Source organism: Pan troglodytes, chromosome 14, assembly GCF_028858775.2.
Source record: "Pan troglodytes isolate AG18354 chromosome 14, NHGRI_mPanTro3-v2.0_pri, whole genome shotgun sequence".
Taxonomy (NCBI): Eukaryota; Metazoa; Chordata; class Mammalia; order Primates; family Hominidae; genus Pan; species Pan troglodytes.
The window spans coordinates 107,334,144-107,358,129 of NC_072412.2; the positions used below are offsets into that span (position 1 = coordinate 107,334,144).

At 35.0% G+C, this 23,986-nt stretch overlaps 1 protein-coding gene across 2 annotated transcripts in view; it reads right to left on the minus strand.

The window, feature by feature from the left end:
• FGF14 (fibroblast growth factor 14) overlaps positions 1–23,986 on the minus strand; it is a 693,562-nt gene that overhangs the window by 15,176 nt on the left and 654,400 nt on the right. For both annotated transcript variants that reach the window (XM_009427196.5, XM_001150157.8), the window contains exon 4: positions 602–800. In XM_009427196.5, the coding sequence (XP_009425471.1) occupies positions 602–800 (199 nt within the window). The remainder of the gene's footprint in view (positions 1–601; positions 801–23,986) is intronic.

Consider the following 23,986-nt stretch of genomic DNA (forward strand, 5'->3'; position numbering starts at 1 on the left):
ATGTGGATAAATTATTTTAGTAAAAGAAGTAATGCTACAAATGTATACAGTGAAGAATTACACAATTTGAAAGCAGATGTGTAACATCAGCAAGTTCTTTGAGTCAAGCTATTATCTCTTAATTTTCTGTAATTATAATAATCCACAAGTAGGTAATTACTTTCACCTAGATAATATCAAAATGGAAAATACTTTTGATTCCACACTCAAAACTTATTTTTTCTAATATACTTATTATCTTTTTCTAATACACTTATCATCACAGATTTGTATCATTACAGATTTAAAATTGTTTTAACTTAATTAATTTAAATTATCTAAGGGTTAGAGTGGTTGTAGCAGTGAGGATTTGAGCCTTTGGAGGTGGCAGAGAAGAAATTTTTCCTGGTACACATACATACACAAATATAGTAAAGTGTATAAGGGGCACAAATTCTAAATCAATAACTTAAGTAGGCATCTGTGCAACCATCACCTAGATCAAAATAAATGACATTTCCAGCACTTTGTGAAGGTTTCTTAGAGCCATGGTAGACCTATCAATTTGAAAAATAAAATATGTAATAAGTCTATGTAATAATAATGCATGCATAATACTCACCTTCCAATGGCTTGGGTAGAAAATGAGCTGCTGGTTTGGTTTTCTTTACTCTGTTCCCTTTCATAGCTTGCCCTTCCTTATTTAATCCCAAAAACCAGGCTCTACCAGATTCCTGTTGTCTGTACAGCATGGATGAGTAGATTACATAATAATTTTCAAAAACAGATTCTTTAAACTTGCATTCAGGGGTAAAAAGTTCCTGTGGAGAGGAAATGAAACAAAAGTTAGAGGAAGGAACTTGATCTTCACTGTACATTCTACTCATTCTCTAGAAAGTTTCCCAGCATGGTGAAAGAGTGCTTTGGCATGGAGGACCGGATATACCCCTTCTTGCGCACAGTAATTGTCTATACATTTTAAAAATATACAATAAATTAAGAAGAACCTGCTACTATTGAGAATATATAGAAGCAAAAGTATATCATAAGAAAACAATACATGAGCAAACTAAAGATTTAACTTAAACAGAAGACAATTCAACCAGAGTATAATCAGAAAGGGAGCATTAAAGTAGCATCAGATATTCACAATAAAGTGAACCAAATAAAATACACATTTCAGATATTTTATAATCCATTTTACATGTTTCCATAGGAACAGTGATATAATACTCTACAGTTGCCGGTTGCTCCTTGGATCACTGAAATCACAGGGTGATACATTTTACTTACAAAGGAACAAACTGAAACCTCAAACTAAAACTTAGACAATCAGCTGGCTTACTTGCCAGCCACTAGAGCTATTGTATAACCAGATGAGGTTAGGTGTCATGTTAGCTGGTCATAGTGACAGTAGCTGAAAATAATTCAATGGGGCTCCAAAGGTTTGAGTCCCGTTGGAACTCTTGAAGATAAACATCAAAAGCTGCTCCAACTGAAAAACCACACAGCATTTTTGGAAAGCATACAGTTTGTTAAATACTATTATGCTCAATGCCATGGTCTACATTAATTGATGAGCAGCACAAAGCTTACTACTTTACAATTATTATTAATGTCAGAAATATTCACAGATTATTTTTATATACTTCTTACTTTGGGATGAATAATAATGAATATAATCCCATGCCAAATAAATAAAAAATTAATAAGGGTACAATCTACATATGCATTTTTGATAGCCCTCTATTAAAAATAAATTTGAAGTTCAACCTGTCTGGTTATAGACCATGAAAGACACCTAGCTAGTTTTAAATAGGTCCAACACTGTGCTATTCTATATGTATATAAAATATAGATGGAAAATAGATCCTTACTCTCCTTGATCTTTTTGAAAATACCACTGGACTAAAAAATATACACAAAGTTTTCATTTTTCTTTAATAGATTTTATTATTGCAGAAAATAATAATTTTTGTTTTTCTTCTAAAAATGTTGTATACCTGTTCTGAAAAATATTCCTTAGGGGCTAAAAACTAAAACATTAAGGGCTTGACTTTATGCTAACTGTAATTAGGAATGTGACCTCATGTCATGTAGAAATTTCCTTTCAATATTCCCCATAAAAGTGTGAATTATCAAATGCTGTCTCATGCAGGAGACAATTTATTCAGTGTGCTGCATAACTTTCATTCACTGAGAGCTAATAGTTTTCCAAGGGGAACAGGCTTTGTTAGTGGCAGATGCTTTTCAAGACAAAGATGACAGTTACAATGATCAATTTGATGAAATCACAATAGCCAAATGACAGGTTTAGCCCCCTCCTGGAGCAACTTATGTAGATCTTTATTTCTTCTTGATGATGCCACCTCAGATTAGAATAAGATCCCATCCAAATAAATGTTCTGGCTTTCTACTGAGTTCTGCATCTCCAAATATCCTCCAATTAGTTTTCTCACTAATAAATGAGAGTCTCACTGAGTCAATGTCCAGGCCATGCGCCAGAAAAAAAAGATTGATAAAACAGTACATGTTCATGCATTTATTGTGAGTAAAACAAAATGGAACGCTATAAATCTGGCTTCTCCCCAAGAGACTAATAAATATATTGGTTGAAATATACTTTCTCAAACAAAAGGATTAGACTTTGGCATTTCACTTGTCTTTTTACTGAGACAGGCCAGGGCACCTAAGCATATTGCTTACCAGTTGAAAACCTATCTCAAAATCAGCTATGAGTGACATGCTGAGAGCTGACTTAGTGGGTCACTTAGTGGAAGTCAGGGGAATCTGGCTCTGCCTCCTGGGCTTCGGGTGTCTCTGCCCAGAACCTGGCTCACTGATGCTCATCCTGTTGCTACAAACACCAGAAACGTAGGTCCACAGGATTCTCTTCTGATCATCACTGCCATAATGTCCAAAACATGAATGGTGCTTGCAACACCATCAGCAACTTAGGGATGTATTGTCTCCATTATGAATTCACTATGTTGAATATGGAAGAGAAGAAGATGCTTGATGTAGAGGAAGTAATTTATTCTCGGTGGATACCTTAAGGATTCTGACACTATATCTTTTCAGATGAAATGTTCACATCATAGGACTCCAAAGAAGTCAATTCCACAGCACCTTTCTGTGAGCTGTGCCTGTGACTTCACAGATAGGTGATTCTTTCTGTAGAACTATTGCCTTCAGTTGCTTGTGATAGTGGAGACTGGTATATTTTCAGCCTTCTTATTTGTGGCTAAATAATTAATGCACACACAAATGCACATGTTACATTCAAAGATGTTATTGTCTAATACATTTTCTCAAAACTTTTTGAGAACTTAATCTGTTCCTCCAATATTGAAGTCTCAAATAATCCCAGCATATCCTATAGAACCAATGGAAGTTGAGGTTAGTTGCTATTTGATGTCATAAGTGATATACTTTCAACACGTAAATGGGAAGCAATGGAGCAGATAAACATCACCTGTGGAGGCAGACAGTAGGATTCAACCCTGACCCCACTAGCTGTGTGTTCTTGGGGAAATTACTCAATCTCTCTGGGCTTCAGTTTCCTCATCTCTAAAATGAGGACAAAAATCATAGGGCAATAAGGTAGTTGGGATGATTGAGTGAATAAATACGTATTACATATTTAGAAGAGAACTTGGTATGCAGTGAGCACTCAATAATTATTCTTTAAAAGTTTATCATTATTTGTAGTAAAAAATATATCCTGATCAGTTATTTCAATTCTGTGAAAATCTCACCAAATCAAAAGTCAGCTACATAATTAGTCAATGAAAACCATTTTACACAAAATATTGGGTTCAGCATGAAATATACCAAGATAAATAATAGTCATTCATTTCACTGAAAAATGACAGAACAATATAATATTTGTTATGAGTGACTTACCTATAAAATACTAGAGTGATTATAGGGAGAATAAATGGTATTGTGAAAGGCAAGAGGTGGGAAATGGCCTGGTACATTTGGAGAACTGTAAATAGTTCATCACTGAGATACACGCTTTGTGGGACAGAAGTGGAGAATGTTGTGGATGGGAAGATAGGTTTGAGAAACATAATAAAGGGTCTTGAAAACTCTAATAAACAAATTAGATGTCTTATAAGTGAGAGGAAGACATGTTGAATTCCTGAATATGCAAGGGAATAATAATAGGGCCTGATTCGTATGTTATAAATACAAATCTGTTGTCAGTGTGGAGGATGGTTTCGAAAAGTTAAGAACATGTCTGTACTGATGTTTTCAACCCTAATCTCTCACAAAATGAACCTGAAAGTTGTTTGTAGAACATGAGTATATGTGTGTTCACGTTAATAGTTAGTATTAATATTACAAATAGAGAACCAGAACACACAAAGTAAGGGGAGAAATAATATCAGGATTATGACACACTGACTTCTGAACTTTCTGGTAGCCAGGACAAAAAGAGAAAGACTATAATGTTACAAAAATTATTCAAGAAAGAAAATATTTTCCTTTTTGAAAATGAAAAGTTTCTTGGCATGAATTTTTAAAAGGTATTTCCTTATAAGGGACCTAAAAAACGGACATTGACCAACATAAACAAAAATGCTCTTGAGAGTAATTGCACAGTCATACTTTGTGCTTCAGTCCTGCAGTATGCTTTAGGAAAACAGATTGCATTGAAAATGTCCAATAGGTAGAACTACTTAAAGTCCAGTAGGTGGAAATAATTGTAATTGATGAGATCTCCAGGGATAATGTGCACAGCACAGGCCACAAACTCAAATGCCTCTAATGACCAGGTAGATACAGGAGTGAGGCAAGCTGGCATGATCATGGCACCGTAATGAGGATAAATGGCCTCTGACTCAGGCTCTGTGGTGAGGAGATGAAGACAGTGGTAGAAGCAATGATTGTTTTAAAAAAGCAGCCGTCCCTCACATGGTTCTCCTGTGAAAATAAAAACCTTAGATCTTTAGAAGATCTGACTTTTCAAAGGAAGTAAGAAATGTAAGTTTCTACAGATAATCTCCTTTTAACATTGGCAACTATTTCTTAGTTTTTGTTTTTCAACCTTGAGTGGGTCAAGGGGCCACGGGGAAGCCTGTGAGCCTTCAGTATGAGACCTCCAATGTACAGCAGCAAGAACCAAAGAAAGAGGAGCCCTGCTTTGCTTCTCAAGGCAGTCCTAGTCTAATTGATAGTTGCTATACAGTTGGATAATACAATTATTGTGCCAGTGAAACACTCTCTAAAACTGGCAGTGATAATATGAAAATGCTTATTTAAATTTAGGCTTAAATATAAACTCTTTGAATCTGCCAAAACGAGATCGATAAGGAGTCTGATGTATCTTTTTCTCACCTTGCCTCCTTGACTATGTTTAGAACCATCACCCCCACCACAACAAAATCAACAACAGATGAGTTCCAGCAGAAGCTTGAATATTAATTTGCACCACTGCCAAACTAAATCATCAAGTCATAGGATAGAAAAATGCAATAATTAAACAGAAATGTTATATCTTTTTTATGTTGTGGTTGTTTTTGAAATGAAAGCACCATCTGTGGTGTACTTATTATCTTAACAGTAGCAGCAGAATTCCTCTTCTGAGGGAAATGCCTTTGTTTAGGAAAATACCGTGATGGGCCATTTGCGTGTACAAAGAGAGACTTCTGGTTGGAAGGAGCTCTCCTTCCATAACTCATCAGGAATGAATAACTCAGATAATCTGGCAAAACCATAACCTTAGAATTGAAAGTGACCTTGAGAATCTAATCCAGTGGTCCAGCAAACTGACTCTCAGGCCAAACACAATTTTCACCTGTTTTTGTAAATAAGGTTTCATTGGAAAACAGGCACTTTCCTTTGTTTATATATTGTCTGTGTCTGCATTTACACTACAAATTTCAGAGCTGTGTGGTCGAGAAAGATCTTTATGGCTCACAAAACCTAAAATGTTTACTATATGGTCCTTTGCCAAAAGTTTGCCAATCCTGATCTAAGGTAAAATTTGAGGACTTTCCAACCTAAGTAATTGAGGGAAGAGTTATTAACCCAGTAGCAAATTCCTAAGGAGCTAAGCATTCCCAAGTTAAACTTGGATTGCACATATTTTCACATATGCAAACATATACAACTTGAAAGAGGAGCTTCACCAGTGTTTCATCCTTGGAAAAGCCTTTATGTTCTGTTACGAGCCCAGGCTTCCACTAGGAATTAGCCCACCAACTCCACTTAGTTACTATGTCACCTTGGTGTTATCTAAGACTAAATGAAAATTATGTTTTTGTTAATGTCTTCAAGTTTGCCCACCACCACCATTTAAGGGAAAACTATAAAAGGGGCATTCTGAACACAATCATAACATTTTTTAGAATACTAGGCAATTCCAAAATAACTTAAAAAGAGGAAATAGAGAAACGATATTAGACACAAGTAGCAAATAGCACATAATAAATACATGATAAATAATAGCTACTAATATATTACTAACCTCTATTTTCCAGAGTCATCCACGAATTCAGTCCCCTCCCAGTAACAGCTCAATAATGACCCTCATCCTGGACTCCTTAGGAGTATCTCTCCTCAGAGGAGGCTTGAACTTAAAGCAGGAGGAGGTCTCCAAGTCCAAGTTCTTGCTTTGAGTATAATATTAAACAACAAAGGGTTCTTTCAAATATCAAATAAGATAAGAGAGGTGAAAAATAATTTATGGACTAGAAATTAAGTTGTAATCTGTAGTTATATTTACAATGAGAAATTGAGTTTGAAAGTGCAACTCAAATGTTGTTATTATGAAGAAGGCTGTTATTTAATTATTCTTAATAGATTTCAACTTAATTACACATACCTTTAGATGGGAATTCCCATATTCAGATCCACTTAATCTGAATTCTCAATTTTTTTTCTTCCCTTTTCTACATTTTGGAGATTTGATCTACTAGAGTTTATCTGAGGTCAGCAGAGATTTATCCCAATCTCTTTCATCTTTTACAGTTTTAAAATCAATTGTCCCTACAAAGGATATGAACTCATCATTTTTTATGGCTGCATAGTATTCCATGGTGTATATGTGCCACATTTTCTTAATCCAGTCTATCATTGTTGGACATTTGGGTTGGTTCCAAGTCTTTGCTATTGTGAATAATGCCACAATAAACATACGTGTGCATGTGTCTTTATAGCAGCATGATTTATAGTCATTTGGGTATATACCCAGTAATGGGATGGCTGGGTCAAATGGTATTTCTAGTTCTAGATCCCTGAGGAATCGCCACACTGACTTCCACAATGGTTGAACTAGTTTACAGTCCCACCAACAGTGTAAAAGTGTTCCTATTTCTCCACATCCTCTCCAGCACCTGTTGTTTCCTGACTTTTGAATGATTGCCATTCTAACTGGTGTGAGATGATATCTCATAGTGGTTTTGATTTGCATTTCTCTGATGGCCAGTGATGATGAGCATTTTTTCATGGATGAAATTGGAAACCATCATTCTCAGTAAACTATCGCAAGAACAAAAAACCAAACACCGCATATTCTCACTCATAGGTGGGAATTGAACAATGAGATCACATGGACACAGGAAGGGGAATATCATACTCTGGGGACTGTGGTGGGGAGGGGGGAGGGGGGAGGGATAGCATTGGGAGATATACCTAATGCTAGATGACGAGTTAGTGGGTGCAGCGCACCAGCATGGCACATGTATACATATGTAACTAACCTGCACAATGTGCACATGTACCCTAAAACTTAAAGTATAATAAAAAATAAAATAAAATAAAATAAAAAAATCAATTGTATCCTTTAATGCTACTATTCTGACACTAACCACTTCTTTAAAACAAAAAGGCAGAGTACTCTTAAGATTACTTATAAAGAAAAGAATATCGTGAACTTTTAGAAAGATTTTACAGTCCTGAAGTTGAAACAAAATATTTGTAGTTAACACTCAAAAGCAGAAAATTAAGTTGACTAATGTACTTTATTTATATAAAGTTGTATGTAGTCAAAAATTTTTAATATTGGGCTGTGACTAATGCCCACAGGAGAAAAAAAAATTAGTTAATTGGTTGTGTGTGTACCTCAAATAAAAGCATAATTATGTATGAGTTTAAGAGACAACTTTTGGCAGTGCGTGGTGGTCACTCCTGTAATCCCAGCACTTTGGGAGGCCAAGGCAGGCGATCATGAGGTCAAAAGATGGAGACCATCCTGGCCAACATGGTGAAACCCCATCTCTAATAAAAATACCAAAATTAGCTGGGCGTAGTGGCACATGCCTGTAGTCCCAGCTACTCGGGAGGCTGAGGCAGGAGACTCACTTGAACCTGGGAGGCAGAGGTTGCAGTGAGCGGAGATCGTGCCACTGCACTCCAGCCTGGCGACAGAGCAAGACTCCATCAAAAAAAAAAAAAAAAAGAGAGAGAGAGAGAGACAACTTTTATCCTGATTACAGGACCCAGGAAATTTAAGTATATTTCTACCAACAAAGGAGTCTCGACAGCAACTTATATTTATAGGGCCAAATTCTGTTACTTAAGTAGTTTCCAGGGAAACAAAATGGAAAATTAAAGCATTTTTTGGCAGTAAAAATATTTCTCAACATTTAGAGATTAACACATCATTAGATACAATAATTTATTTATTAAATATTATATGTTACTTTGATTCATTATATTTATTACATGTTTTATAACATTTAATAACTAAATATCAAATAATTTGATTTGAATTTTCACTTATTCAATATAAATATGTATTATATATTTTAAAATATGTATTTTATATGTGTGCATAATTTTTAAATATACATAAGGAGATATCTGTGTGTGTGTGTGCATGTGTGTGTGTGTGCATGTACATTTAAAATGTGGTATTCAGGGACCAGTAGCAACTTCATCACCTGGAAGCTTGTTAGAAATGCAGAATCCCAGGCCCACCTCAGACCTACAGAATCAGGATTTGCATTTTAACGAGGTCCCAGGTGACTGTATGCACATTAAAATTGGGACACATTGGCATATATTCTCATTACTACATAGAACAAATTAATTAATGATCACATTTTAAGAGCTGTCAATTAAATTGACATTAGTCATAAGCTTGCTACCATTTCTTAACATTAGTACAAAATTTATAAAACAAGAAAATAGAAACAAAAATCTGTGGTATTTACAATACGTCTATAAGTAAGATATTTTAAGATTATAAATAAAAATGTGTCCCAACTTGTTCTACAATGTAAAATCTTTCTCTCTGGAATATAGACATGTATAAACTCCTAAAATAATAATCCTTGTAAGATGAACAGATGGCACCAGTGCTATAAATATTAGCCAAAAATTCACAAAATAAATATGCTCAAGAAAGTATTAAGACAACCATATATCATTTTTACACATTTGTCAGTTTTCAACTGTGTTGCCTCAATATTAACAATAATAATGTTAATAACTATAATTAACACCTTATGCATATTTCTATGTTGAGCACTGCTCTACACACTACATAATACACTAATTTAACCCTCACCATAATCGTATGGGATGACACTATTATTATCCCCATTTTAGAACTGAAGAAACCGAGGCAGAGAAGGTTGAAGTAACTTGCCTGAGTACGTTACTTTCATCAAGATAAATATAATTATTTAACTATTCCTACTCATTTATCATATTGTTAATTGAAAGAATTTACTTTTTAAGATATGTGATCAATTGCAAAAATGATTCTAATTCTTCATCCTCCTCCTCCCAACCAATGACCTTTGCCATGTAATTTGCAGCATTCTCTTACTTTGAACAAAGATAAAGAAAGTAGAGGCTTAACAAGTGCTTGTGCAGCTGGGATTGCCCTCCCTCATGCCTGGGCTACTCTTGCTGGAGGAGAGAGAGAGGGGAGCAGAGCCAGGTTGATTCAATCAAAACTAACCTATTCCTAGAGGTGATCAAGTCCTGCCGAGATCTACAGAGCCACCTAGCCAAGGCCCACTTGGTCTTAGTTTCACAAGCAATATGCATACGCTTATTGTTTTATGCCAGGTTTTGTGGTTGTTCATTATACAGTTGATAACTGATACATATAATTATCAATTTCACTGAATCACTCATTCAACTAGACATAGAAAATATGTATTTTATGCTGCTGATTTTTATCTACCTCTATACCTACAGATGAAAAAATATATAGATGAAAGCAGTAAGGAATTATATAGCCTATCACCCTAGCAGAGGTGACACGTCTCTTAGAAGCAACAAATATAAGGAGCAAAAAGGTAAAGAAAAAGAAGCATATGTTAAAAAGAGTTTTTAAGAAAGTACCAAAAAATTTATAGGTACTCAAAACGAATCTTTCCTCCTCTTCACGCAACCTGTATCCACCTTTTCCCCCTCACTGATCAATTAAAGAAACATTGAACAAAATAGAAATTGGGTTGGCTTCCCTGGATTGCCAATTATCCCCATAGGAAAAAAAAAAAAAGCTCATTGTTGTTATTAACTCCCTAGGAAGGGGTAGAATGGGATGAGGGTGTCATAGTGGGTGGTGGTATGAGTGAAAATTGAGCTCTAAGATCAAACATGTTTGGTCATACATCAGCTTCTCAAAGGTACATTTCTTGGGCATGTGTAGGGTAATATACTAACTGTATAGAATATTGTCTAAAAGAAAAATGTAAAATGGATACTGCTTTACGTGAAAGAAATCAAACTGTACATATGTAACAAAATCAAGAGAAAGTGCTTCCATGAGTTTTTTAAACATTTCTGGATTATCTGAGTAAATAATGTCATCAGAGAACAAATATACACAGTAATATGCAAAATGTTTCTTTGTTTGACAAATACTCAGGCATCAAAGTAGAGATTAGTGATAGCTCAAAGCCAGATGGTCAGTTTCACCTCATCCTCCATTTTAAGGACACTTCAGACTCAGTGATTTATACTTTCGTTGTAACACAAATTTCACATTAAGCCAAATATATATATGTATGTGTATTGTTATGTGTGTATACATAAGTGTATATATACATAACCATATCAATGAATGTTTGAATATTTTAGAAATAGGGTTATCTTATTCAAAAGAAAACTAATCAAATATACATTCTTCATAGAAGTATGATCAAGGAACTTGTGCCTGTCTATAGATTTTATTTCCCCTCTGCAATAAAGCAAGTACAGAAATTATGTGAAAACATTTATAAACTTCTATAGAAATTTAACAGAATGTTTTTTATATTTGTTGAATATAACAATAAAATCTCTGGGCTTTTATTTTGTATATTTTTACATTTCCTATCAATTGAATTTTATTGTATTTTATGATTTATCTTTCTACAAAAACTGGCAATTAATAAAAGTACTGTCCTTCACTACATGTAGTCTGATGGCCACTGCTCTATTATACATGGGTTTGGATATGAATGTACATCCAATTAAAGGAGAGCTAAGGTGAGAATTGGTGATGGTTAATATTTATTTACTTATCGGTATGAGGCAACCACTATGCTAAAGGCTTTGCATACATTTCCTCATTGCATTCCTTTTAACAGAATACAATGCTGCAGGTGAATATCTTGATGAGAGTTTGTACAGTTAGTAAGTGGCGAAGCAGGTTCTAATGCCAACCTGAGTCTACAGCCTTAGCTCTAAATCACTAATTATACCAGTTCTCAAACCAATACAGTTCTAAAAGGAAATCAAAGAGGGAAATGTGGCTTAACAACAGCAATGGCAACCACAAGATTTTTTAAGATTATTCAATTTGTTTAGATAAATTATTTCTAAAAGTTATCAGTCTTAGCAACTATTCTATTTTTTAATCTTATTTCATTATTTTAGCCTTATGTTTTATAAGCCTTGGGTTGGGAGTAGGATATGACCTGGTGTGGACGGCCTACTTGATGTAGATTTGTTAGATATTACTAATACCAAAAATAGAGGAAAGATAAAGGGAGGCATAATTTAAGAAATTACTTCGTAATTAAGAGACCCCAAGAATCTAGAAAAAGACAACAAAAACCTGTGTTCTTAGTAATAACGGTTTTAAAGGTGGCGATTATCATGGGAGTGGAGGTGAAGGAAGATGCAAGAAAAGATACTCCTGAGTGGAACAAATGTTATGGAAAATATTTAGTTCTTTTATGTCCAACGAAAAAGTGATATGATCACAGTTTTAATTTACTCCAACAGAATTTTTGTTAGCCAGAACAAGAATAGAATTTGCTGTGCAAAAAATGAAGTATTTTAGTTTATGTAGTTACGAGATATCAATTTTGCGTCTTGCTATATCCTACCAAAATCTAGTCTGGTTACTTTATCTTCCTTTATCAATATTTTCTTTCATTTCCTTGTACTTCTCTGCCCATTCTGTCTTGAATAATTGAATACAAAATGACATATTTTGGAAAAAAACCAAATTTGTGATTTTTACTCTGCTGGAGTCTATGAATAAAAATCCAGTTGTTTTCATCACATTTTTCCTACCCTTAACTATCTGAATTGTATTTTAATAATATTCTTGCAATTCCATACGCTTCTCTCCTTAGGCCTATGTGTACATGCATATACAAGATTTTTCTACTTTTTTCTCTTTCAACCACATTTTAAATTAGACCTTTATATCAAACATTTTAATATTAAGCATATGTGTTGTAAACTTTTCCTAATAAGAATGTACCCCATCAAAACCACTTATTTATATAAATAGAAATGAAACAAAAGGATCAAAAATACCTGTTTAGCCAACCTTTAAAATGAAAGCTTTCATAGAAAAATGAAGGAAATATAAGCAGGTTCTACAATTCTCCTAAAAGACCATATTCTTCAAATAATAATAATTTCTGATTGAGCTTTTTGATTTTCAAAGACTATTCTTGTATACTAAATTTGATACAATAATGCTGTGAAAGATGCTTTAAGAAGAAAAACAGCACCATCTCCATGTCATAGATGATGATTTTGTGTCTTAGAGGACATAATAGATTAAGAAGCATTTATTTCTACCAATTTGATATTTCACCTACATCATGCTGCTATTTAGTAAATATTTATTAATAATTACAATGTTGAAAATACAAAACAGATAAAAGGGGTTTAATTTTTTCCCCAGGGCACCAAATAAATCATCTTACTGGGATATGAGGAAATTAAGCATCTGATAAGAATCAGCAACACTGAATTTGTGGAATACAAAGGAAGCCCACATAGTTCTGAAATGCAATGCTGAGGATTATTTTCTCTTGGTTTTGCTTTATTAGCCGGGAACACATCGGCCATGAGTCCCCAGATTCTGGCAACAACTTGTTTGATAATTCCAAAGGTTAACACAAAAGGACAAACATGAAACACTGAAGAGGGAGGCCAGGAAAGCAAGAAAAGAGGCAATACCTTCTGGGGAAAGAGAGACCCTGAGGAGGGGAGAATGTCAACCTGTGTGTTAAATAACTCTAACTAGATAAAGCTGGAGCCGTGAAAGTTCACCATGCTATAGATTTTGTACTCTAGAAATCAGCAGTGAATTTTCATATTATATTATGAAATGTTACAGAAATTAATGAATTATATTGTCTTACTTTCCAGGTTGTTAGTTGAAAGTGTGAGACTATAAAGTGGGAAGAATCATAATATTTGTAATTGGTATATATATATATACCCACACACACACACATATATACACACACACATACACCAATTGCAGTGTGTGCGTATATACCAATTGGTATATATATATGTATATGTATATATTGTGTGTGTGTGTGTATATATATATATGCCAATTGGTGTGTTTATATGTGTGTGTGTATATCTATCTATATATATGTGTGTGTGTACCAATTACAAAGATGATTCTTCCCACCTCATAGTCTCATACTTTAACAGTATATATATATATACACATACATATATATATACATATATATACATACATATATATATACATATATATACATACATATATATATACATATATATATATACTATTACAAATACTAAAATTGGTCTACCAGATATTAAATAACAAATTAAAATTTTTGAGTACTGTGAACACATGGAAACAAATTTCCATTTATTCTTTACTTAATGATGTCTAAAATTCATGCATTCATTTATTCAGTAAATATTTAGTGAGATCCTAGTATTTAGCCATCACTGTTCTTGATCTTGAGAAGTTAGAATAAGCAAAAGTTGACATAGTTTACCATTTTTTGAAGTGTACAGTCTAATGAGAGACAAATGTTTACACTAATGATCATATTATTACAAATTAAGAAAGGTTCTTATAAGAAAAGGAATGATTTCTATGAGATCACATAGATAAATCTGGCCTAGCTTGGGTGGTAAGGAAAAGCATTGAATTCTGAACTGAGATCTGAAACACCAGTATGAGTTAACTAGACTAAGAGCAGCGTGAAGAATATTCCTGGAAAGGGTGATATAATATACAAAGACCCTGGGGCAGGAGGAGAGACAAGGCATTTGAATGAAAAAGAGAAAACAACGAAATCAGAATGCAGAATGTGAACACACAGCAGTAGGATTTGGGATTTGGGTATTAGGCAGGAGTGAAACCAGTGGTCGCATTAAGGGTGAGGGAAGAGAGAGACGCTCTCATATTGTTTTATACTCAGTACCTGTTTTAAGAAAAAAAGAAAAAACAACAAGGAAGTAAAACCAAAGACAGGCAGCCCAGCGCCAGGACTGAAACCAGGCCTGGGCCTGCCTGGCCTAAACCCAGTAGTTAAAAATCAACTTAGAACCCTATGCCTGGCCTAAACCCGGTAGTTAAAAATCAACTTAGAACCCTATGCCTGGCCTAAACCCGGTAGTTAAAAATCAACTTAGAACCCGATGTTACCCATAGATTTCAGGCATTGTATAAAAGAACACTGTGAAACTCCCTGCTCTGTTCTGTTTCACTCTACCAGGGCATGAAACCCCTGTCACGTATACCCTAGATTGCTCAATCAATCACAACCCTTTCATGTGAAATCTTTAGTGTTGTGAGCCCTTAAACGGGACAGAAATTTTGCAATCGGGGAGTTCAGATTTTGAGGCAGTAGCTTGCTGATGTTCCCAGCTGAATAAAGCCCTTCCTTCTACAACTCAATGTCTGAGAGGTTTTGTCTGCGGCTCGTTCTGCTACAAGGGTTTTCATCGTTCTCTAAAAGCAATGGGAAGACATTAGAAGTTTTAAGCAGGAACATGTCACACTCAGATACAAATTTGGAAAGGCTAGTCTGGCCAAAATGTGAAGCCTAAAAGAGAGCCAATTTGGATATAAATATTCTGGTTTGTCCATTATAGTACCAGGAAGAAAAAAACATAACAGTTGTGTGGGCCAAGGCATTGGCAATGGAGGTGGACAAAACATGGCCGATTGGAGAAATATTTAGGAGGTCAGAAGGTCAGCACTATGTAATTGTATATGGCAGCTGAGGGAACAGAGTGTCAAGCAGTGTGCAGGTTTCTAGCTTGTGGAACTGGATGACATTTGGTCCATGTTCATTGGTGCTTCTGAAAGGTCAAATATTGCAGTTTTGTATTCTTGGGCAAAAAAAGCGTAAGAGTATAACATAAGTTTCCAGAGTACTTTCTGTCCTTTTACAGAATATCATTTCAAATATCTATAGGGTAATTTTCCACAATGTTGCATGTTTAAGTTTTTCCTTAGTAACCTGTTTTTTATTTTTATTTTTTGGTGGGTATGTCTTTTTTTCAGTACCAAATTACTTCAGAAATCTTCATGCATTCCTATAACAAAGACAAATCACATATTGTTAGTTGCAGAGCAAATAAGTTGAAAGATAAAGAACTGGAATTTGAGGGGCAAAGGTCCTTAAATTTCTTATGGTTTTATGTTTTATAAAAAAGTCCCCGGTCAGTAAGCAAAGTGGTTCCCACATCACCACTGAAACATAAGAGGACAATGGCCATGATAGACTTCCCAGTTGGAGGCAACCTGTAATCCCAGCACTTTGGAAGGCTGAGGCAGATGGACCACCTGAGGTTAGGAGTTCAAGACCAGCCTGACCAACATGGTGAAACCCTGTCTCTACTAAAAATACAAAAATTAGCTGGGCATGGTGGTGGGTGCCTATAATCCCAGCTATATGGGAGGGTGAGGCAGGAGAATTGCTTGAACCAGGGAGGCAGAGGTTGCAGTGAGCTGAGATCACACCATTGCACTCCAGCCTGGCAGACAGGGCAAGACTCCATCTCAGAATCAATCAATCTGCAAAAGGTTTCTCTCATGAGCAGTACTATAGTAGGAGACTATCAGCTTACTAATGGTGAGCAGTAAACAGAAATGTTATTTCCATAGGAAACCATTATATTCCCAGTCAGTGAATCCATTAAACATATCAGTAAAAGACCAAAAAAACCCTGCTGAAGTAAAATTCTTAACTTTTTCAGGATAATATATGAGATATGGTTCTTACTGATGTCAATGGCAAATCCACCATTTACAAATTCATCTAAACCTTTAAAAATAGTTGTTATGCTCACATTTTATTACAGTAAAAAAAAAAAAGAATTCCATCAGAGTACTTCCCTGCCTTTTATTATTCTATATACTTTGATTCTATTCTTGGAACATTTAGCTTTCCAAATTAAATTGTTTAAACTTTCAGATCTGGTTTCATAGATTTGTTCTTCTATTCACTTGGTCAGTCCAGTTTGCTGCTGCAACTAAAAAGGCCAACTAAAAGGTGGGCCCCCTAAGGAGAAAAATTGAAAGTAAATTAGCAAGTATTAGCACACCTTTTTACATAGCTGCCCTGAGCCTGTCCCTAGGGGAATGGGTGGTCCCTGAAGCACTACACTTTTAAGGATAATAGAAAAATGCAGAGAAAGAAAACTAAATCAGGTGAGGGGTCAGGAAGTGGCTAGAGTTAGAGATCAATAAATATGAATGTAGTTGTCCCCTAACCCCCTTCAGGCCCCAGTGTGTGATGTTCCCCTCCCTGTGTCCATGTGTTCTCATTATTCAACTCCCACTTATGAGTGAGAACATGTGGTGTTTGGTTTTCTCTTCCTGTGTTAGTTTGCTGAGAATCTAGCTTCATCCATGTAATTAGGACAAATACCTGATGCATGCAGGGCTTAAAACCTAGATGACTGGTTGGTAGGTGCATCAAACCACCATGGCACATGTATACCTATGTAACAAACCTGCACGTTCTGCACATGTATCCCAGAACTAAAAATAAATGAATGCTGTTACGTTAAAGTCATCAAGAATGAATGAACAAGAAGAGAAAGTTACAGATGAAAAACCAGTGATTATTGAGGATGGTTAACCCTAAGCATAGTGCAGACATTAAGATTAAAGATTTAGAAAATAAAAAGATTGAAGATTTAGAAACTAAACAGACCTGGATTTGCTTCCCACCCCAGCATCTTACTAACAACTGTCTTGGAAACATCACTTCACCTTCAAAATAAAATATTTACCTCTATGGAATTATTGAATTTCATGAGGATTGGCAGTTTTTGGTGCAAAGTGTGCCCTCAATAAATGTTAGCCATAGTTATGATTAAAAGATGTGAAAGAAAAATAAATCTCAGGACCCCCAAATCACTAAGTTAAAGGGAAGAGTCAAGCTGGGAAATGCATTGGGCAAAGCTGCCTCCCATTCTATTCCTAAATAAGATAGTTACAAAGATAAAAAAGCTACATACCTCCCTCGCAATTTGTCCACAAGGAAATTCCTTGTGGACAGGCCAAACTCAAAGTCATCCCTCTGTTCACACGAGACAAATCCATGTCTAATTGCTTCCTCTGCCCCATTGTTCCACTAAAGCAGATGAAGGCATAAGTGACTATTTCTGTAAATTGTGCATTCACTGAAAGGCTAATCAGAAACTCAAAAGAATGCAATCATATTTCTCTTATCTACCTATGACCTGGAAGTCCCCTCCCTGTCCCGCCTTTCCAGGCTGAACCAATATGCATCGTACATACATTGATTGATGTCTCATGTAGCCCTAAAATGTATAAGACCAAGTTTTGCCCCAACCTTCTTGGGCACATGTTGTCAGTACCTCCCGAGGCTGTCACAGGCACATCTTTAACCTTGGAAAAATATACTTTCTAAATTGATTGAGACCTGTCTCAGATACCTTTTGGTTTACAGAGACTAAGAATGAAGAGATCTGTAATACTGTCCGGCAGAATTCATATAACTGTGAGGCAGATCAATAAAATGAATTCAGATCTGTTTACCAATTGTGGAATTCTACAAATGGGAACATAAGCTTGTTGTTTAAGGAGGAAAATTTAAGGCTTTTAAATTTATTTATTTATTTATTTTGCTTTATTGGAAGATGCTATGAACGGAACCATCATCAAAACATTGTTATCTGTGATTGTCTAATTTGTAATAAAATATTAATAAAAACTGAATGAGGGTGAATCCCTCTTCATTGAAGAACTGATAAAGAAGGCAAGTGTCACTTGAAAATCATTTAGAAATTATTTTTTCTCTTGCCTTCACACTGTCAGTGATAGAATGTTCAGATAAAGAAACATATACAACGAAGCAATGTCTATGCTCTGTCTATATTTAAGTTTGATGTTCTTTTGAAAGAGAAAATAAATATTGAACATATTCACATCTGTAGATATTTTTAACATAAGCTTATTTCAAACATTTAAGATATTCATCCATTTTCTTAAAAACTGAACCATATTTAAAGAGGGTTTACAAATCAGGTATATATACATATATAATTGCATCAAGTATTTAAAAGCTAGAGCACTCTATTTGAATATAGTATTTAACCTCAAAATTGTTTACAAATATACTGCACATGTTTTAGGAAATTAGAATAGAAACCAAAATAAAAGTTCCAAAATAAGAGTTAAGGATCCTAAGGAAATGCAGCATTGTAAAATTGAGATGATTCTGTGAGCAACCCCTCACCATGTTCCCATGGCCACTAAAATGGTTGAGGATTAATTCAATAACATTTGCAATCTTTGTATCTTACTAAGGTATTAAAATGCACACTAGGAATATAAACTTCTGCCTTTATGCTTTGATTGGGAGCTTGTGGGTGATTTTTTTATTGTATATGTTGAAAGTAGCATGCTAGAGCCTGGCCATAAATCCTTATAAAAATCCTACAGATCTACATCCAGTGAGACTTTACCTATTTCAGGGCTGTTACCACCTAATTCAGGGCTGCTACATGTATGTCATACAACTCTCGGGGACAAAGTCACAATTCCTGACCTTCTGGCTTATGTAGTTTCCCCATCTCCCTCCTCAACATCCAGAAATCACTATTCATCTTATTTTTGTGAGTTACATTTTTTTCATTTTAGCAGAATGCATTATATTCAATTAGAGTGGGGACTTTGTCAGTCACCTTTGCAAGTGAGTCTCCAGTGTCCAGAATAATGCACAGTAGATGATTAATAAACATGTATTAAATGAGTGAATGAATGAATAAGTAAGTGGTTTTAAAAAATGTTCTCTCTGAGCATCCAGGATTGTATCTGGGGGAATACAGCCTAAAAGAAATAGCTTTTAAATCTAAGAGCTAGGGGATGTAAATATTCCCATTGTATACTTGTAAGATCTAGAGCTGAAAAACAAAAACAAACGTGTCATTTTTATTAAGAATTGATGCTTTAAATAGTTTATTTCATTTTACTTATTAACACATGCGTGCATGTTCATTTGGTTAGCATTTATTGAGTGGCTACCTTGTGCTAGACTCTCTTCTAGGTGTTTGGGGTTCATGAATAATCAAAATAAGTTGGATCCCCTGCCCTCAAAGACCTTATATTTCAGTAGTGAGAAAAAGAAGGCACCAAACATCAAATAAATATTTGAACACTAGTATGTGGTCAGAATTATGACTAGAATGGCAGAAATGACAAAGAATCATATGCCGCTCCTGATTCTGTAGGGGTTCATTTTAATTGGGAGAAAATTAATATGTAAGAACTTAAATAATAAGAATGTAACTAAATGATTATTCATGTCTTTTCTTGTTGGCTGGGTGAACTACATAGCACACTTATTCTGTGAGTGCTTTAGTAAGGATATATATACACGTTTTATTTAATAGAGAAGTTTTAAATTCACAGAAAAATTGAGCAGAGTACAGAGAATTCCCAGATACCCACTGCCCCATGCCTAACTCCTCCCCATTATCAGCGTCCTGCACTAGAGTGGTATATTTGTTGCAATCAATGAACCTACATTGGCACATTATCATCACTCAAAGTACATACTTTACATTAGTGTTCACTTTGGGTGCTGTACATTCTATGGGTTTTGTCAAATGTATAGTCACGCATTACTATTATAGTATCACAAAGAACAATTTCATTGCCTAAAAAATATCTGTGTCCCACACATTCATCAATTCCTCCCTTCTAATTTAATCCCTGGTAATCAGTAATCTTTTTACTGTCTCCATAATTTTGCCTTTTCCAGAATGTCATATAGTTGAAATCATACAGTATGTAGTCTTTGCAAGTAGGTCTATTTAACTTAGCAATATGCATTTAAGCTCCCTTCATCTCTTTTCATGGCTTGATAGCTCATTAGTAGATACTGTTTTAAATGTAGATGGTTTGGAAGAACTTTTCAAAGAAGGTAGGTTTGACCACGTCTTGAAGAATAAAGCTTATATGGAGATAAGAGTGGAGTGTAGGTGGGTTTCATGGTGAGAACCTACATATGGAGGTGAAATGTTGAGAACACACTTAGGGGAATGAAGATGGAAACAGTTTGCTTGGGCAGAGTGCTCGCAAGATTGTAGATGGAGGTAAAAGTAGAAAAGGAGGTAGGTTTCAGACTGATTCATTTATAGTGTCCTAGAAAGAATGTGATAGAAAGAAAGAACAGATCAATTCAGTGGAGATGTGCAGGATAGATGGAGGAAGAAAATAAATGTGTATGGTTAATATGTATGGTATTTAGATGTTACAGAAATTTTAAATGGCCTGCAATTAGAAATATTTAACATTGTCACATTGGACTCCTCTGAACCGAACCCTCTCAAATGTGGCTGAGATTAATTATTTGGAATCTTAATGAGTTGGTTTTGTGCAATTTCTTCATTTTATGAGTCTAGACACTAATTCACAACTATTCAGTTAGAACCTAGATTATGCTAAGAGGTTTACCGAGTTCAAACAGAAACTTCTCAAAAGTAATGATGTAAAAGGCATGTAGAGATGAAAACCTATGCCCCAAATCACCAGACAATATTCTCTATCTTGTTCTCAGTCTCAATTCACATGCTTCTCAGTCATCTTATATACTGACAGTATTTATTATTAGAAAATACTGAAAACTCTAGCTCAGTGGTGCTTCCCCCCAAAAATGTTAGTACTCATGAAATGTCGAATGCAATTTCAATATGTTCATATACTCCTAGAGAGTGCAGTTAAGAATTGTTGCTCTAAGTAATTAGGTAAGTAGATGAAGCTACTTATTTTCCCTTCTCTTGCTTTATTTTAGGCGAGAAGGGCAAAGTGCATAAAGTGCCTGGTAGAGTTTGTGTGATGATCAACAGTAGGTAGGCAGGAGCATGAGAAGGCAGTTTATCAATGCCAGGAGTGTGCTTTACTCAACCTGAGTGATTATTTACATGTTAAGCAGTCAGTGTTGTCCAATGTGAAAAATGGTGTCCCTTCTATCATGTGATATTCACATGGGAAACCCCTTAAAATTATCATAATGCATTCTCTAGCCATAATTCTGGTATACTTTAGAAACTTAATTGTATTCATTTCCAGAAACTAGCAATAGTTACAGCAAGAAACAGCATTCTACACCTTTTGACTCTCAGAAAACATTAGATTATTAGATTGGAAAATATACTTCATTCTGGGTAGACTGTCTAAACTATGATATTTGCCTCTAGGTTTGCCTGGTAACTAAAGTCTCTATGGTGTATAAGGCATTTTGTGGCAGGAAAGTGGTATGTTGAGCATTGTCAATGAAGCTCTTCTCCATTAGATAATGAGCCCCAAATAAGAAATAGATGAGTACCTGCCAAAGAAAGAAGCCTCAGAATAGCCTCTGGTAAAGGCAATTTAGCGACTGAGCTCTGCTAATGAGTACATGATAGATGCTGGGGAAAAAATGTCTTTCATCAAGACTGTGTGATTCATCCAGCAAACAAGTATTAGGTACCCATTAACTAGCAAGCTCTATAATAAGTGTCAGAGATTCAGCAGTGGAAAAGATATAATTTCCTGCCCTCAAGGAAGTTTACTGGGAAATTTAGACAGAAAGAAAAGTTACAAAATGCTACTTTGAAAATTAAAAAATTCAAACAGATCTAATTAATTACTTTTGGCAAGTTCTTTAAATGATGACTCTCCTTCTAATTGTTAAGGGATGAGACAAGACTGCAGGTAGACTAGGACACTTACATGGGGCTGATGATGAAGAAAACGACAAAAACTCACCTTACTGACCAACAAACATGAAAACATGCTCAACATTGCTGATCATCATTAAAATAAAAATGAAAATCACAATGAGATATCATCTCACACCCATTAGGATGGCTACAGAGGGAACAAACTTGTACAATGGTAGAAAATATCTGCAAACTATGCATCCAACAAAAGATTAACATGCAGAATCTACAAGGAATTCAGACAACAACAACATCAGCAACAACAAAACACCACATTAAAAAGCGGGGAAAGGAACAATTCTTAAAAGAAGACATACAAATGGCCAAGAAGCATATGAAAAAATGCTCACATCACTAATCAAGAGAAATGCAAATTAAAACCACAATGAGATATCATCTTGCACCAGACAGAATAATTATCATTATAAAGTCAAAAAATAAAGGTGTCGGAGAGGATGCAGAGGAAAAGGCTTACACATTGTTGGTGGGGATTTAACTTAGTACAGTATTTATGGAAAACAGTACGGAGATATCTCAAAGAACTAAAAATAGAACTAACATTCAATCCAGCAATCCCACTACTGGGTCTATATCCAAAAGAAAAGAAATTATTCTATAAAAAAAAGACACCTGGACTTTTATGTGTATAACAACACTACTCAAAATAGCAAAGATAGGTAGTCAACCTAAGTGTCCATCAACAGATGATTGGATAAAGAAGATGTTACATATATATGTATACACACACACACCATGGAATACTACCCAGCCATAAAAAAAGAATGAAATTATATATTTTGCAATAACCTGGATGGAACTAGAGGTCATTATCTTAAGTGAAATAACTCATAAGCATAGAGCCAAATACCACATGTTCTCACTTATAAGTGGGAGTTAAATAATCTGTACACATGGACATACAGTATGGATTAATAGACACTGGAGACTTGAAAGGGTGTGAGGATAGGAGGGGGACGACAGATAAATTCTTTAATGGGTACAACGTACACTAAAAGCCCATACTTTACCACTATACAATACAGCCATGTAAAAAAACAACAACAAAGAAAAACAGTACTAGTAGCCCCTAAATTATACAAATTAAAAAACAAAAAATAACAAGTGCTGTCAAGTATGTGGAGAAATTGGAGTCTGTGTGCATTGTTTGTGGAATTATAAAATCTTGCAGCCACTAAGGAAAAGAGTATGGAGGTTTCTAAAAAAAAAAAAAAAAATAGAATTACTATATAATCCAGCAACTTCACTTCTGAGTATATGTCCCGAAGAATTGAAAACAGGGAGTTGAAGAGATATTTGCACATCCATGTTTACAACAGCATTATTCACAACATCTGAGAGGTGGAAGCAACCCAAACGTCCATCAATGGATGAATGAATAAACAAAACTTGGTAGGTACACACAATGGGATATCATTTAGTTTTTAAAAGGAAGAATTCTGATACATGTTACATGAATGAACCTTGAGAACATTACGCTAAGTCAAATATGTCAGTCACAAAAAGACAAATACTATACAAATCCACTTATATGAGGTAACTAAAGTAGCTAAATTCATAGAAACAAATTAGAATTGCGGTTGCGGGTGGCTAGGGAGAG